This window comes from Mus musculus, chromosome 1, assembly GCF_000001635.26.
Source record: "Mus musculus strain C57BL/6J chromosome 1, GRCm38.p6 C57BL/6J".
NCBI lineage: Eukaryota > Metazoa > Chordata > Mammalia > Rodentia > Muridae > Mus > Mus musculus.
Window position 1 is genome coordinate 164,114,189 of NC_000067.6, and position 16,596 is coordinate 164,130,784.

General features: G+C 42.9%; 1 protein-coding gene across 1 annotated transcript in view; it reads left to right on the forward strand.

Moving 5' to 3' along the window:
• The first annotated feature begins 1,075 nt into the window (after positions 1–1,075).
• The window catches only part of Selp (selectin, platelet), a 34,763-nt gene continuing 19,242 nt past the window's right edge, over positions 1,076–16,596 (forward strand). Inside the window, exons 1-6 of the mRNA NM_011347.2 lie at positions 1,076–1,201; positions 9,514–9,604; positions 12,039–12,425; positions 13,009–13,116; positions 13,975–14,160; positions 15,891–16,076. Of these exons, the coding sequence (NP_035477.1) occupies positions 1,199–1,201; positions 9,514–9,604; positions 12,039–12,425; positions 13,009–13,116; positions 13,975–14,160; positions 15,891–16,076 (961 nt within the window). The 5' untranslated portion in view covers positions 1,076–1,198. The remainder of the gene's footprint in view (positions 1,202–9,513; positions 9,605–12,038; positions 12,426–13,008; positions 13,117–13,974; positions 14,161–15,890; positions 16,077–16,596) is intronic.

Here is a 16,596-nt window from a genome sequence, read left to right on the forward strand (position 1 = left end):
CCATTAGTATCATCCTGATTAGCAGTTGAGAAAGTAGTGTAGAGAATCTAATTAATTTAGCTTTTAATTAATTAAACGATTAGCCCAATCGATGACTACAAATGTAATAAGAATAGGTCTTGAGAAGTTTAAATGTATGGACCAAAATCCTAACTATTGCACTAACAGAATGCTTGGCCCCACATGCCACATGCTCTGAGAAAAGAAATCCTAGCCCTTCCCGTTTTTTTAGATTCCACACCCGCCAGACTGCCTGACTCCCCTGATGGCCAACTGTATGAGGTGAGTAAGTTCGTGACTCAGTCTCCTCAGCCATGTGAATGATAACGTGATAACAGAATAACAGTCCCCAAGCACAGAATGTAGGGCAATTATATACACTCAGTGTTTAGAATAATACCATGAAGAGCTCTGAGTGTGTTGTAGGCAGTGCTAGCTTGCACTCATCACAGGCAGGGTCTGCTTTTCTTGCCGATTCTTCCCTAGAACTCAGAACCCTCCTCTATCCATCTCTCTATCCATCTGAGCTTATAGGCAGGTGCCACCACATCTTTCTATTTTTCCTCTTTTGACACGAGAGACAGCGTTCTCAGATAGTTCATGCCTTTTCCATATGTCACTTCAAAAACATTTCCAGCAATAGTCCCCAAGTGTCAGAAATTCTCCCTGGATTTTCCCTTTTCTACCTGCCTAGGGTTTTTTTTTTTTCTTCTTCTTCTATTTTTTGCTTTGACCCCTCTGAAGTCTACTGGAATTTTAACCATTCTCTGGCATCCACCATTAACTGGAATTTACACTGGGAATGTGTGACGAGTACAAAGCAAACCTTCCAAACCTTACAACCTTAGATTGGAACTCCTGTCATAATCAAAGGAAACCTGACCCCTGGGTGCATGGGTCCTGATCCTGCCTTGCTCAGTCTGGGATGTCCAGGCATGATTCACACCTGCGCCTGTCTCCAGCCGGTCTCTTGTGGAAAGATTGACCTGCTGCCCCCCCTGGCAACAGCTCCTTCCTAGCTGCCAACACTGTTTCTGCAGTATCAACAGGCCAACTTTAGGGGAAAGGCCGTGATACATTTCTGGAAAGCGAATAGGAAGTTGTTTTGTTAGGCAGCCTGACATCAACGGGAGGCAGCAAAAGTATAAGAAGTGTGGTTTTGGCTAGAGGGAAGAAAGCCAGACGGATCAGAGAGGACATGGTAAGCTCATTTTTCTCTTTATGGGAAGTAGAGGAGTTGAAGGGGCTTGTGTCTGAAGCAGACAGAAGAAAGATTCAGAAAGTAAGGACCAGCAATAGCCGTGGGGCTTTAGGCTGAATAGCTTTGGTAGAGTTCGAAGGCATTTTCTTTCTCTCCTTTTGAAATGGGGTCTTATTATCTTGACTCATTAAACTCACTATCCTCCTGTCTCAGTTTCCCAGGGTACCCAAGGCTTGTAGGTGGACATCATCATGCGCAGTTTGCAAGCAGTTTTAAAAGCCGGCTGATCATTTTGATTCTCTCAACATTCTTATAAGTTTGGATAATTTCCATTTTGAGAATAGAACCATTGTGGCTTAAGGAGGGCAGGCACTTAAGCAATGGCTACATGCTCGTTAAGACTTGATGTTGCTGCCATTCTCTGCCTACACAGCGGCTGCTTTTCTACTGGAACTTGCAGGAACTCCGTGGAGTAGATCTTGGCAAGGATAACACCTCTTTGCTGAGTCTGCCTCTTTCTCTAGGATAAATGGAAGGATGAGAAGGGCTTTGGGGCATATCTACAATGGGACAGCTTCTAATTCTCAGCCTTCCCAACCCTTCTCTAAATATCGGGAGTTTTCTAGGACCAATCTAGAATATGCACACGGTTCTAACCTAAATTTCTATCTTTAGTGTTGCTAACCCAGTTTTTTTCATATGCAAATGGAATGTAATAATAATATTCTTATACAACATCATAGTAAAGATTAAATAAGACTGCACGAAGAGTGTTTTATCTGAGGCTGGTGTGTAAATGATTAGCAAATTCTAGCTCCTGTTTTAGAGAAAGAGAAAACTCCAGAGGTATAGTGAGGTCAGGGATTGAAGGGAGATCCTAAGAGACCTAGGTATTTTGAACTCGGTACAGTGACTCCAGATAAAACATGCATAGTTGGGGTACTGCCATATGTATTTTCAATGTACTAGGAGTGCCTCTCATAGTCTCAGAATCCAAGATCTTCTAGTCTGTACTTAAGGAGGCAGCAGATCAGGATCAAGTTTTAGACATCTTTATACAGCACTGCTGAAGAAAGCCATGCTTGATTCGTGATTTTAACCGTCCTCTCCAATACTTAAAGGAAGGAGATCACCCCCCCCCATCAGTGTGTGTGTGTGTGTGTGTGTGTGTGTGTGTGTGTGCGTGTGTGTGTGTGTGTGCACAAGTGTAGTAAAATAGAGACACAAGGATGACATTTGCGCCTTCACTATTTCGATCACTGTGGCAGAGAATGGGATTAGTTATATCTTTTAGCATGCCATTCTTCTGAATTGGTTGACGTTGACGTAAGTGAATGAGCCATCAATCTCTTCCTTCTATTCTTTTTGGCATCCTCTGCTATTTCAACGACATGGTGGCATGGATGGTGGCATTGTTCAGGATTTTGATAAATTGTTCCTGTCCCTAGATGAAAATATAAATATCCACATAAACTGGCCTTTATAGACAACTATAAGAAGGTTCTTGAACTTCTGGGTGGGTTCCAGAATTGGACTTCTGGGTGGGTTCCAGAACCCTTAAGATTTCCCTTTTTTGTATTTTACTCGGGTGCTCCTCAGTTCTTCCTTGACTGGAGGCTGGGGCTCTGCAATGAAGTGGTAAGGACCCATCCCTGGGATTGATTGTAATAATTCATAGACAGATTTCTTCATCTCTAAGCACATTTGGCTCTTAGGATTCAGGAACCTCAGTCTGTCTGTGTGAAATCTGCTTCATATTTAGATAGTGGCTTCACATAGGGCCCAAGAGAATGAAGTTAAGGTGTATCACGTGGGACATTTTTCAACCAGCTCACAGGGAACGGCTCCTGATTAGAGATTTAGAGTTACATTATCCTGAGGTCTGTCAAGGCTTTAGCAGGCCAAGGAGTACTACAGGATCACTTCATGTAAACTTTTAACCACTTCAGGCTTTGCCTTCCAGTTTCTTCTGTTCCTACTATTTTATCTGTTCCATGTTGTTCTAGGCTGGCAATCAACTCTTAGAGTATGCATCTTTAGAGTCCTGTATAGAGAAGATTATTAGACAAGTCACACACGCGCACACACACAGACACAGACACAGACACACAGACACACAGACACACACACACACACACATACACACACACACACACACCCCAAAGTGATTTTTGACACAGGAGGCAGTTCTGAGCAAAGCCCCTGGGGAGGCTGATTTTATGATGACAGCCACTACCTTGTCTAACTTCTCTGCTGGAAAAGCATCTCAGATGCTTTACAATGTGAAAGAAAATTTAGGGTTGTAACTCAGCTAAGATCTTGTAGATTTTTTAAAATGACTTTTATCTTAATGCTACTATTTCATTTAACATAATTTCATGACTAATCTAACTTAAATATCTGCTTGGATTCTGAATGCTCCGATCATGGGACTCGTCTTACGTTTATTTGAAATTTGCTTGACTTAGAGACAAGCTATTTTCTCTATATTATTGGGGGCGGTGACTGCTAGGATCTTGCCCCTCTACCACAATATCAGATCACTTCATACTTCTTTTAAAGTTTCGCACTGACTTCTCCCCACACTAAGAATAAGATGTCATCCCTTGCTTTGGCTCCAAGAAGCTAGCTAGCTTTATCTTTCCACTACTTTCTGTCACAGCCATCTGCCTTTTACGCCACGCGCTCCAGCTCATTTCTTTCTTTAAACTGTTTGGCATTACACTTGTTCCGTGTTCTCCTCTCTGCTTCCCACTTGACAGTTTTCCCTGATCATTTTGCTGTTGGACTAAATGTCACCTTCCTGCAGAGGACTGCCTTGAAGTCCCTTTCTGATATAACTCACCTGTCAGTCTGTCACACAGTCCAATTTTACTTCTTCCCTGAGCACTACTGCCCTGCATGTTCATATGTGTTCAGTGCTATGATACATACCCATTCTATGAAGATAAAAACTGAGTCTATTTTCATGACTTTAACTCTTTTTCTCTGGAAATGTGCCTGAGATATTTTAGGAACTTAGTCATTGTTGAAATAACCAATGGGGAAAAACTCAGAGAGAATAACTAGGGAGTGGTTGTTTGGTATGGAGAAGGAAGTGTTCCTGATAGCAAAGTTCCTTTAAGGAGAAAATTAGGGACTCGGGAAGTTGGGCTGACACACATGGGTACTCTTAGTGTAAAAACACAGGGAACATACAATGCATTTCAGAAATTATAACATCTCTTATTATAAGTGCATTGTGGTGTTATCAAAAGGATGTGGGTAGTTAAGAAGCAGCAGAAGACAACCATCAACTGGAGGGAGCCATGTTTTGAAGGGTCTTATAGGTGCATCTCGAAGAGTTTGAGTGTGTTGCTTAGAGATGAGGAATCACTGAAGGTTTTAAGTAGTAGAGTGATATGACGTTATTATGTTACAAATATCAGTCCTGGCTTGCGATATAGTTCAATAACCTGCCTAGCATTCACAAAGTCCTGTGTTTGATCTCAACATGAAAAGAAAGAGAAAGAAAGAAAGAAAGAAAGAAAGAAAGAAAGAAAGAAAGAAAGAAAGAGAGAGAGAGGGAGAGAGAAAGAGATAGAGAGAAAGAAAGAAAGAGAGAGGAAGAGAGAAAGAAAGAGAGAGGAAGAGAGAGAGTAAAAGAATTGTTTTGATTGCATTTTAGAGAATTAGCAATAGGTAATCTTCAGGAAAAGAGGCTAATCAGAAGCTGATTTCTCAGCTCCAAAAAGAAATAATAACATTTAAGTCAGCCCTGTGGCAATTCAAGTGTAAATTTGGAGAGTGTCCAGGTTTTCACCAGGTGGTAAAGTCATTAGGATTTGATGACAGGTTGTTGTAAAGTGTTCAAAGAAGGGAAAGATTCTTAGTTCCTCCTCCCTGCTCCTACATGATGAAGGAGTTCAGGTTACCATGGTGATGTAGGTGAAGGGGCTCAGGTCAATGTTACTGTTTGATTATAAGAATTTGCATCGGTTGTACACACTTCCTATAGTGTCAGAGCCTTTCAGAGTCACGCATAAACTAGAAAGTTGCAGTGAAACTTGCTTTTCTTTTAAAGAGTGGTTGCTATTTCCTGTCCTCTAGGGTTCTTGAGGCATACCACCTATGGAAAATCCCTGCATCTCCCCACTTCTCTCCTTATTCCTACTTCCTATCTGCATGGAGTTAAGTCAGTCAAGCTTAACCAGGGATGCAGGAGAGGGAGCCATCATGTTCTTGTTTCTCTCATATCAAAGAGCATCAGGGAAACTTTCAGGGATAGAAATTTGATTTCCTCCGATATATATAACACACAGCTGCCTTATTTCCAGTCACTCTATTACATTGTTACTTTATTTATATTGGTTCATTTAGTTTATTTCAAATTTCATTACTCACTCATGTGTATAGGGAGAGGAGAGGAGAGGAGAGGAGAAGAGAGGAGAGGAGAGGAGAGGAGAGGAGAGGAGAGGAGAGGAAAGGAAAGGAAAGGAGAGGAGAGGAGAGAGCCCAGAAAGCAAAGAGGCCTAGAACAAGCAAAGAGAAGAGCAGGGGAGGGAGGGAGAGCATGAGAGAGAGAGGTGGAGGAAGAGCATGAGAGGGGGAGGGGAGAGGGAGGAGGAGGGAGGGGAAGAGGGAGAGGGAGAGGAAGAACCAAGAACCAACCCAAGGCTGAGATGGTGGGTTTTTATAGGAACCAGAAGTTGGGGGAGGAAACCACAGTTAGCCATTTGTTTCAGTTGTTGCCATCGGTTCTTTGGGATGTGACAAGTGCCTGGTCCTGTGGATACTCAGTATTTGTGCTGGGAGCCTCATGCTCTAGAGCAAGGCCAGAAATGAAGATTCTGATCTCCAAATAGATGACCATAAAGTCTAGCAAAAGAAGAAAATAGAAGCATGGAAGCTGGAATGCACCAAGGACAGAGTTGAGGGAGGGTCAAAGGAACACTCGAAAAATTGCTCAAGACATTAGAGAAATAGTACATTAAGCAAAATGAGTTGGTCTGCCACAAATCCTGCTGTACAGAGTTCAAGAAAGATAAAGGTGGAAAGCTGTTGTTTAGTTGGGTGATTTGCAAGTTCATGATAAAGTTCAAAAGAGCAGTTTGATAAGTAGGTGGAAACTGGGGCTTGGAAAACAAAGAGGAGGCTAAGGAGGTGAGAACCTTTAGCTACAGAGGAAGCAGAGAAAGCCAAGAGGACCTGGACAGGCAGACAAAGGTCAAGAAGGCACATTGCCTGTGCTTCTGAACTGCAGAGCTGTGGTCCCCTCTGTGCTCAGCTCTGGACGCCACCTGCAAGCCATGGGACTCCTACATGCTGACACCTCTTCCTACAAATGGGGGCTAAAAGGCAAATGTCCTTTTCCTCTCTCTCTCTCTCTCTCTCTCTCTCTCTCTCTCTCTCTCTCTCTCTCTCCCTCTCTCTCTCACTCTGCTCCCTCCTTTTACTCCACAGCCATCATCAGATATCAGATAGCCAGGGTGCTTATACAAAATCTATGCAGTCACAGGATGTTATTCAAATGACTTGGTCTCAGACTCTTTTCCAGCCACTTCCAGTTTAAAGCACGCTGCCAGACAACATGAAAGATTAGCAGAGTACATGGCTACTTTTCCTGAGAGGCATTTCCTCTTGTTTCAACACTTGTTTAGTCAGATATCCAGAGTCCTTAACTCTTCATCATCCTAGATCTAATACTATCCCTAAAGCTGTGCTGTGGAACACGGTCAGTTATAAAGGGCCACTGTACCCAAAGGGCATTTCGAAAGGAAATTATTACTAAGTAAGACTTTGAAATACTACCACCCTTCGTACCCACATATAAAGTTATGTCATCTACCATTAAGTCAAGGGGCAACCTTGCTGTTGGCACATAGGTTTGACTTTGGGGTCCAGTAAGTATGGTCAGAACAAGGAGACCCACCTGAGCGAGGTGGTTTAATCCCAGCACTTGGGAGATGGACACAGGAGGCTGAGGAACTGGCTATAGAGGAAATTTAAAGTTAGCCTGGACTACCTGAGAATTACCACAAACCATGGCATCTATGAGCCTTTTGGAGTCTGATCATTCCAAATAAACATCGTCTTCACTGTTTCCAGAGTTCGTGAGCCTTGTGAGAATAAGAATCGATGTGCTGACCCGATATGCATTTGGCTAGCCAACTTGGGCAAATCACTTAATCTTAATGATGGGAAGTGGTGACCATCAGAATTATTGACTAGACCACCCACTGAGATGTACTAAATGGATTTGGTCATGACCCTTGCTTCTCCAACAGAGCCTTATTAAGCCAGGAAGACGAATCTTGGTGTTCAGTGATTCTGAAGAGCAAATGTGTCCTGTTGAATAAGGGTGCACAGATATTTCTGTTCTTTTTTTTGTTATGACTTGATTAGAGCACCTCCCAATTTTTTTTAAAGTTGGGGAAATCTTAGTTTAAACAAAGTCTTGCTTGAAAGTTTATACAAATAAACAGACAACTCAGAATAGGAAGTACCTCTATTGGGGATTATGTTTTTTAAAAAGCTTATTTAAAAGTTTAAGTAAGTTAATACAGAGAACAATGAGTAGATGTATGCATGATGATAAAAAACACTTAGAAGCCTCACAAACTCACTCTCCTCCTACCTTCCTTTGGGCACACCCCAGGAACCCCCAAATGCTCAGGAATGCCATTAGTGGGACAAGCCACTTCCCCAAGGGCACAAGTAGAACAGCAATGGATGTAAAACTGTCATGATCCTCAGAGTGGAAAAGGCCCAGTCTCAAGCTAACACTAGACCCGAGCTAACATGGGATCTCTGCACCAGGCTGCACTGTTGTGTTCATCAGTAATAAGTTTTTTCCCATGTCTCCGAACTTTTGGAAAACTGTGTAACTTCCCCTTTGAGTGGAGAGATAAGGATTTTCTTCATAAATTTTAAAATTAGGATTGGATTGCCAGAATATTATAAACGTAGCTCTTTAAAGAGCTGTTAAGTTCTTTCTTAAAGTTTGACAAAGGTAAGTAATATTAGAGTGAGCTGGTAACACAAACCCTAAGTGAAGCTTAATAACAAGAACATTCCTTCTAGTCACTCTCTCCTTAAATCCTGGGTCCCATTCTATACTTCCTTTACAAAATTGTAACATCATATATATGTAAGCATATGCATATATATATATATATATACACACACACACACACACACTATATATATATAGTTTTTCAAGACACAGTTTCTCTGCATAGCCCTGGCTGCCCTAAATCTTGCTCTGTAGACCAGGCTGGCCTTGAACTCATAGAAACCCATCTGAGTACTGAGATCAAAGGTGTACACCACCACCTCCTGAATAACCGAATGTATTTTTAGACAGAAGATCTTACTTATATTTATAAAAATAAATAATAAATACAAATAAAATATCTTTAATAATCTGGAATCATAAATCTCTGCAGGTTAAATTTTTTAAAATGTCATCACAATGGCAATTATTTTTAGCACACAATTCAGCTATGAAAAATATACTACAAGTTTTGGGTTGGAGAGATGATTGTCCAGAGGTCAGCTGAGTGATGTTCTAGTTTGTGAGAATACTATATAAACTTACTGACAAAACCCAGAGTTCATAAATTCCAAAGTAGAAAGTTTCAAGCTTGCAAAGCCAACTGCCACTGTTGAGAAAACTGGCTTTGATTTGAGTTGTGCACGTCTTGGACTCTGGTCAGGCTGCGGTCAGCAGTGTATGTCATATGTCACTCTACAGTATACCATCTGTTCCTACAGTGTGCTCTGTGGCAATTCAGAATTTCTATGCAGTAATGGTTTTTAAGCATTTATTTCTCCAAAAGGGTAGAAACACTACATTTAATTACAAAGCTACTCTTTTTATGTTGGTGACAAAGTTAGAGTTGCTTTGGGCAGATATTGGAAGCCCTGCTCACCTTGGTGTGCTTCATACTCTGCATCTTCAAAGACAGTGCAGTATGAGTTTGAAATCTTAAAGGTTTTTGAAGGTGAAAATGTCAAATAGACAGCTTGTGTGTTAAAGTCTGCAGCTGTCACTTATGAGATGTTATCTAGATGCTACAAGTTCCATCTTACTGTGTACAGTAAGAACTCAGACAAGGTGAACATTTCTAGCATTTACCTGTTGAAAGCATCTTTAAAAGCCAATAGGCTTGATATGATCTTCACAGTCTTGTTAGGCTAGGACTCAGGAGAGCAGTGAGAAATGAGAAGGAAGTAGAAGGTGTCTAACACCCCAGTGATCATCAACCAAATTTCTACCATTTCATTGGTTGTTTGTAGATACTAAAAGGAACCTTTCTTTTTTGTTTCAGGCTGGCTGCCCAAAAGGTTCCTGGACGCCAAGACTCCGGAGTGTGATCCTGGGAGGGGCTCAACTCATCTGGTTCAGTGCTTTGATCTCTGGTAAGTGCCAGGTTAACTCTTCACTTGATCCTGAAATTAGGAGAGATCCCAGGGCCAAGTAGAAGTTTAGGGCAGCAGCCTGCTGTGAGGCCTAGGAAACTGTTCACACCCAGAGTCCTGAAAGAAAAACACCCCTGACACTATCTCACTGGTCTACAAGGCTTCAGAAGCCACAAGCCGATACATCCAGGATCAGCATCATCATTAGGAAAGGCAGACACGCCCTCTGCATTCTCAGCGACTCACAAAAACATTTGAGTTTCTTTAACCATAATTTTGGAGGCTGGGAAGATGACTCAACCATTAAGGGAACTTGCTGGGTTTTTTTGTTCTTTTGTTTTTTGTTTTTTTCAGAAGGCCCAGGTTTAATTTCTAGCATCTATAGCAACTGGTTTACAACCTCCCTCCTGTAACTCCAGTTCCCAGGGACCTGACACTCTCCTGGTACAGCTAATATCTCTACACAAGTATTGCACATAAGCACACATGGGCACACACACACACACACACACACACAAACTAAATAATCTTTTTGAAAAATAAAAGTAATGTTTTTCAAAGTCAAAGTAAACGATTTGATATATGGTGTTGATAGACTCATCACAGGAAGCTTTTGGTAGCAGGCCTGAAACAAAAAAGAAAACTTTAGTTGATAAAACAATAGTGTAATACTGTCTATGTCAAAATAAACCTCCGCCGCCACCGCCTCCTCCTCCTCCTCCTCCTCCTTCTTCTCTTCTTCTCCCTCCCTCCCTCCCTCCCTGCCCCCCTCTCTTTCTTTCTTTCTTTCTTTCTTTCTTTCTTTCTTTCTTTCTTTCTTTCTTTCTAGATAGGTTCTACTATGCAGACCAGGCTGGCCTCAAACCTGTGACCTTTCTGCCTCAGCCTCGGAAGCACTGAGACTTCAGCTGTGTACAGCTCTGTTTGCCTCCAGAGGAAAGTGTCAGGGCAAAAACAACACCACAGAGGTGCTGGTGAGGAAGGTGGAAATATGGCAGGGGAGAGTCGAATAGAAACGGAACTCTGTCAACAGGAAAGGAGTTGTTTCCAAGCCTGATTGCTGGCATTGTCCACCTCTTCTGGAGAATTGGCCTCTCTGCCCTGTGAGCTCCCTCTGGCTCCCATAACAACCTCTGTATCAGAGGGAACACATTTTATTTATCTCATGTGATATCATAAGCACTTGCAAAAGAAGAGTCCATTTTAACGCCCGAATAAGCAGTCTTGGAGGAGATGATTTATCCAGGAGAAACAGCTAAGGGATGTAAAATGTGTGGCTGCAAATTGGGAGATGTTTCTAACCTGAGCCCTGCCAAAGCCCTGCAAGCATCTCACTAGTTCAGCAGGCTGTTTAGGGTCAAACACTGTGATTCACGATGAGGATTAAGGAAGGACCCACAGTCAAATGGATTCAGAGGGGTGGGTATGGTCACATCATAGAAACCTATTACACCAATAATAGAATAAGAAAAGCAGAGCCTGAAGGAAGAAAGACAAAGTTTACCTGAAGCCAAAAAGAGAAGCCGAAGGGGAGAGATTTGCCAGGGAGGAAGGATAGGAAGGCCACAAGGGCAAGGCAAAGAGGTTACCAGGCGTGGTGGTGCTTGGGATTCCAGTACTTGGGAGGTGGAGGCAGAGTTCCAGGCCAGCCTCAGCTATGCCGGAAGATCCTGACTCAACAAAAACATATAAACAAAGAAGTAGGTGTTCTATCAGGAAGAAAGTAAACATGGTAGCCCTGAAACTGAGCCGGCAGAGGCTCCAGATCACAAGCAGGCATCGTACTTTCCGTGGCCTTTTATGTGGGCTTTTGGACAAACTACTCATTTGTCTCTTTCTTTTTTCTTTTTTTTTTTTTTTTTGTTGTTGTTGTTGTTGGTGGTGGTGGTGGTGGTGGTGGTGGGTTTTTGTTTGTTTGTTTGTTTGTTTGTTTTATGAAAGAGTAAGCTGAATGACCCCTAAGTTCTACCCTGTTTCAGGAATCTTGGAATCCCAAATCTTTTAACATCCAGAATCTTTTTTTAAAGATTTATTAATTTAATGTATATGCATACAACTGTCTTCAGACACACCAGAATAGGGCATCAGATCTCATCACAGATGGCTGTGAGCTACCACGTGGTTGCTGGGAATTGAACTCAGGACCTCTGGTAGAGCAGTCAGTCCTCTTAACTGCTGAGCCATTTCTCCAAAATCCAGAATCTTTTAGAAGAGAGTGCTTTCTTGTCCTGGCTTTTGTCTTCACTTTTAGGTGAAAAATAGAAAACCCTGAAAACACTCTTCCCCCCCCCCCTAAAATAAAATCAGGCAGAAAATAGCCTTGTTCTTGGCATTCATCTTCTGGTGAGCTGTTCATCTTATTTGCAGAAATAAGCTTAGGATCAGACTCCACCCAGTGAGGGATACTGATTCGATGCTCGTTTCCACCCCGCAGAGCTTGTAAATCAGAAGGAAGTGGCTGCGTGGACCTATAACTACAGCACAAAGGCATACTCATGGAATAACTCACGGGTGTTCTGTAGGAGGCACTTCACAGACTTAGTGGCCATCCAGAATAAGAATGAAATCGCTCACCTCAATGACGTCATCCCATTCTTCAACTCTTACTACTGGATTGGTATCCGAAAGATCAACAATAAGTGGACCTGGGTGGGAACAAATAAGACACTCACGGAGGAGGCTGAGAACTGGGCCGACAACGAGCCCAACAACAAGAAGAACAATCAGGACTGTGTGGAGATCTACATCAAGAGTAACTCGGCCCCTGGCAAGTGGAATGATGAACCCTGTTTTAAACGAAAGCGGGCCCTGTGCTACACAGGTGAGACCTCCCCCACCCCTCACCCCCCACCCCCCACCGCGAGCTGACACCATCTCTTCAAAACATGCCTTTCCTGGTTGAGGAGTGCACTCAGTCAGGAACATGGAATCACAAAGTTGGGCATAAGAAAGTGCAGAACTCTCAGAATTACTGAGCGCCTTGATCATCCTCCTTATTACTGGTGACACAGTGCTCAGGAAAGGTCACTTCTATGATGATCTTAGGACTGGGAACCAGTCTTCTAAATGTTACATTTAGAACTCCTCTGCATCACAATGCATTAACATAAGAAGATACAAAATGAAAGGAAATTCATTACTGTCCCTAAGAGACACCATTGTAACGAATACCTACCAGTACTGAATACCACTCACATCCCGGGTCACCTTATACAATTCTGTTTGTTGCTTGTTTATTTGGTGTTACTCACATTATCAGCCAGGGCCTTCCATTGCTCTTATCCTCGTGATGCCCTTCCTGGGACACAGGCTGTCTGATCCTCTACATGGCTCCTGCGAGGTTTGCATCTGTGTCTTGTTTCCTGTGAATGCCTGTGATTCTGACCTTTCTCTCATCCACACAGCCTCCTGCCAGGACATGTCCTGCAGCAACCAAGGGGAGTGCATCGAGACCATTGGGAGCTATACCTGCTCCTGCTACCCAGGCTTCTATGGGCCAGAGTGTGAATACGGTGAGGCTGGAACTTGAGTGGTGATGCTCCAGGGTAATGTTTCTTATGTGAAAGACGATGCCAGAAAGTAACTTATGATGGCCTCTCTCTGGCAAGTAAAGGCAAGAGCCCCAATACTCTCTGACTGCCTGCCCATACAATTGTCTCCAAACATTTGCGATAGAATCACTTTAATCTTGAAGAGAACATTCACTCATGATATCTCAGGGAGTAAAAGAGAAATAGAAAGACAGGAAGCCTTAGGACTAGAGAGATGGTTCAGCAACTAAGAGCACTGGCTATCCTTCCAGAGCACCCAGGTTCAATTCCTAGCATGCACATGGCAGCTCACACCTGCCTGTAATGCCGGTTCCAGGAGACCCAACACCTTCACACAGACATGTATGGAGGCAAAACACCAGTGCACACAAAATAAAAATAGACATCAAAAAAAGATTTTAGGGGCTGGTGAGATGGCTCAGTGGGTAAGAGCACCCGACTGCTCTTCCGAAGGTCTGAAGTTCAAATCCCAGCAACCACATGGTGGCTCACAACCACCCGTAATGAGATCTGATGCCCTCTTCTGGGGTATCTGAAGACAACTACAGTGTACTTACATATAATAAATAAATAAATCTTTAAAAAAAAAAAAGATTTTAAATGAAAATCTTAAACTTAGTGTTACACATTCAAATTTAAAAAAAAAGTTGAGTGCATTCAGCCATCAAAAAAAAAAAAAAAAAAAGAAAAGAAAGTAGATTAGGATGGAGGGCTGGGGTTAGGAGCCTTTAGGAGAGAGCAAGAAGAGTTACAGCTCACTGTAAATGTAACAGAGTGGGTCTTCAATAAGAAAAAGAACCAACATTTTGTTCCCTACAGTCAAGGAGTGTGGAAAAGTCAACATCCCTCAACATGTTCTCATGAACTGCAGCCATCCCCTGGGGGAGTTCTCCTTCAACTCACAGTGCACCTTCAGCTGTGCTGAGGGCTACGAGCTGGACGGACCCGGCGAGCTGCAATGTTTGGCTTCTGGGATCTGGACAAATAACCCCCCGAAGTGTGACGGTACATCACCCTTCCCTTTTCTATCCATACTAAATAATTAGGCCCTGGGAGGTTATCTGTGGGGATGGTGGGCTTTCCGTTAAAAACTTGAGAAACGGGAGCTGCAAAGGTGCCTCTGTGGTTAAGAGCCCTGGTTGTTCTCCCAAAGGATCCAGGTTCAGTTCCCAGCACCCGCATGGCGATTCACAGCCATTTTTAACTCCAGTTCCCGGCAATCCACTGCCCTCTTGTGGCCTCTGCAGGCAGCAGGCAGTTGCGTAGTGTACTGATATACATGTGGGCAAAACACCCATACACATAAAACCTTTTAAAGTTAAGAATTAAAAAATAGGGGGCTGGTGAGATGGCTCAGTGGGTAAGAGCACCCGACTGTTCTTCCGAAGGTCCGGAGTTCAAATCCCAGCAACCACATGGTGGCTCACAACCATCTGTAACAAGATCTGACGCCCTCTTCTGGAGTGTCTGGAGACAGCTACAGAGTACTTACATATAATAAATAAATAAATCTTAAAAAAAAAAAAAAAAGAAAGAAGGCCTCAGTGCCCTATTTAAAAAAAAAAAAGAATTAAAAAATAAAACCTCGAGAAATAATAGAGATCTGCGTTAGATGGAAATTCAAGTTACCACAGTTGTTAGTTAAGCAAGTTAATCAGAATTTTCATTTTCACGATGCTTCTCCTACCTGAATAGAGGTGGTAGTTAACTTTTTTATCCTTAGGGGGAAATATTGCAAAAAAACTCCTTTCCTTTTGGTACTTAAAAGTATGGGCGTTCAGATCTCTAAACAGCCACTTAGTTCTACTTAACCAAGTATAACCTTGACTGACACATTGAGAAAGTATAAATGCCACAGATTCCTAATGCATCCAAAGGCTGGATAAAACCTGTCCTAGAGTGAACATCACAGCTCTGTGTGTTTTCTTGGCCTCCTCACGCTCAGCCCTGAGCCGTCCTGAAGGAGGAAGCCTGGCTACACAACTGTCCTGCAGGAACATTCCAGCCCAGGTCTATCTGTAGCTTCATTGTCAAGAGAGAGACTCGTTTAATTTGGCCAGAGATGGAGCAATGGATTACCCGGAGTGGGACTAGTTCCAGCTCCAGAGTGTTGAAGCAAGTGTCAGGACATTGGAATATACAAGATTCTTCCCCCACCCATCACCACCATCTTAGCCGTAGTGTAGATGAAACTTGGCCGTCTTGGAGAGAAGCCATCCTGAATTGTCAAATTTTAATTTTCCTGCCATCAGCTTCTGAGCTAGGTTATATACATCTGGAATGGGGACACAGTATCAGTCTGTGGAAAAGCAACAGGCTTATTTTGCTATAATCAAAATAGAAAAATCCCTTTCCCTATCCCCCCATCCCCAGTTTCAGAATGGCATCATTCATACATCTCATATAAGAGGGCAAATACATGAATCCATAGACCTTCAGGGACAGACTTACAATGTATCATTCAGATATTTTATATGAGGGCAAATACATCAATGTATAGACACTAAATGACCTTCTGGGTCAGACATGTAAGACACAAAGCATAGAGAATGTTAGGACTGGAGGTCTCTCTTACAAGGTTCAGGTCACTCTGAGGTCTGGTACTCCATGTCTGGACATCTTCCAGGCTCCATCTAGTTTCCAAAGGCTGAGCCTTGCTTTCTGTTCTCTGTGCAAGTGGCTTCTGTCCATCTGGATTGTTTTTCCATTTCTTTCTCATTGGTTTTTCTGTTCAGCTGTGCAATGTCAGAGCCTGGAAGCCCCTCCCCATGGAACCATGGCCTGTATGCACCCAATTGCTGCCTTTGCCTACGACTCCAGCTGTAAATTTGAGTGCCAGCCTGGATATAGAGCGAGGGGCTCCAACACACTCCACTGCACTGGCTCTGGTCAGTGGAGTGAACCACTGCCAACCTGTGAAGGTAAGATTACTTTCCACAGCTTTCAATATCACCCAGAAGGAGTCTTGCCATGGTAGAATGACCAGGGACTCCTAATGTCAAGGCCACCTTCTCTAGGATTGTATTTGTTCAACCTCTGGAGGTCGTGAGATTTCTCATCTGTGAAATGGGGCGAAGAGTTGCCAGGTGCATTGTAAAAATTAAGCACGGAAAATGCACACAATGAAATAGCAAGTATGCTCAGGATATGGTGTCACATGGATGTAATCTCAGCACTTGAGAGCCCAAGACAGTAGGATTTCTGCAAATTAAATGTCAGCCTGGGCTAAATAATGACACCCTGTCTAAAACATAAATTAAAATAAAGACAAAGTAAAGAGAAGGAACGGCAAGTGTACAACACAGAGGATAGACCTGGGCACTTGCTTATTTCAGGTTCTGTCTGGGCCTCCACAGGGCAATAGCTTATACTTGAGGAGTTAAAGCAGTAGCTACAGGGATGATGGAGATCTGGGGTCAAAAGCTTTGGAGGTGGGCTCTG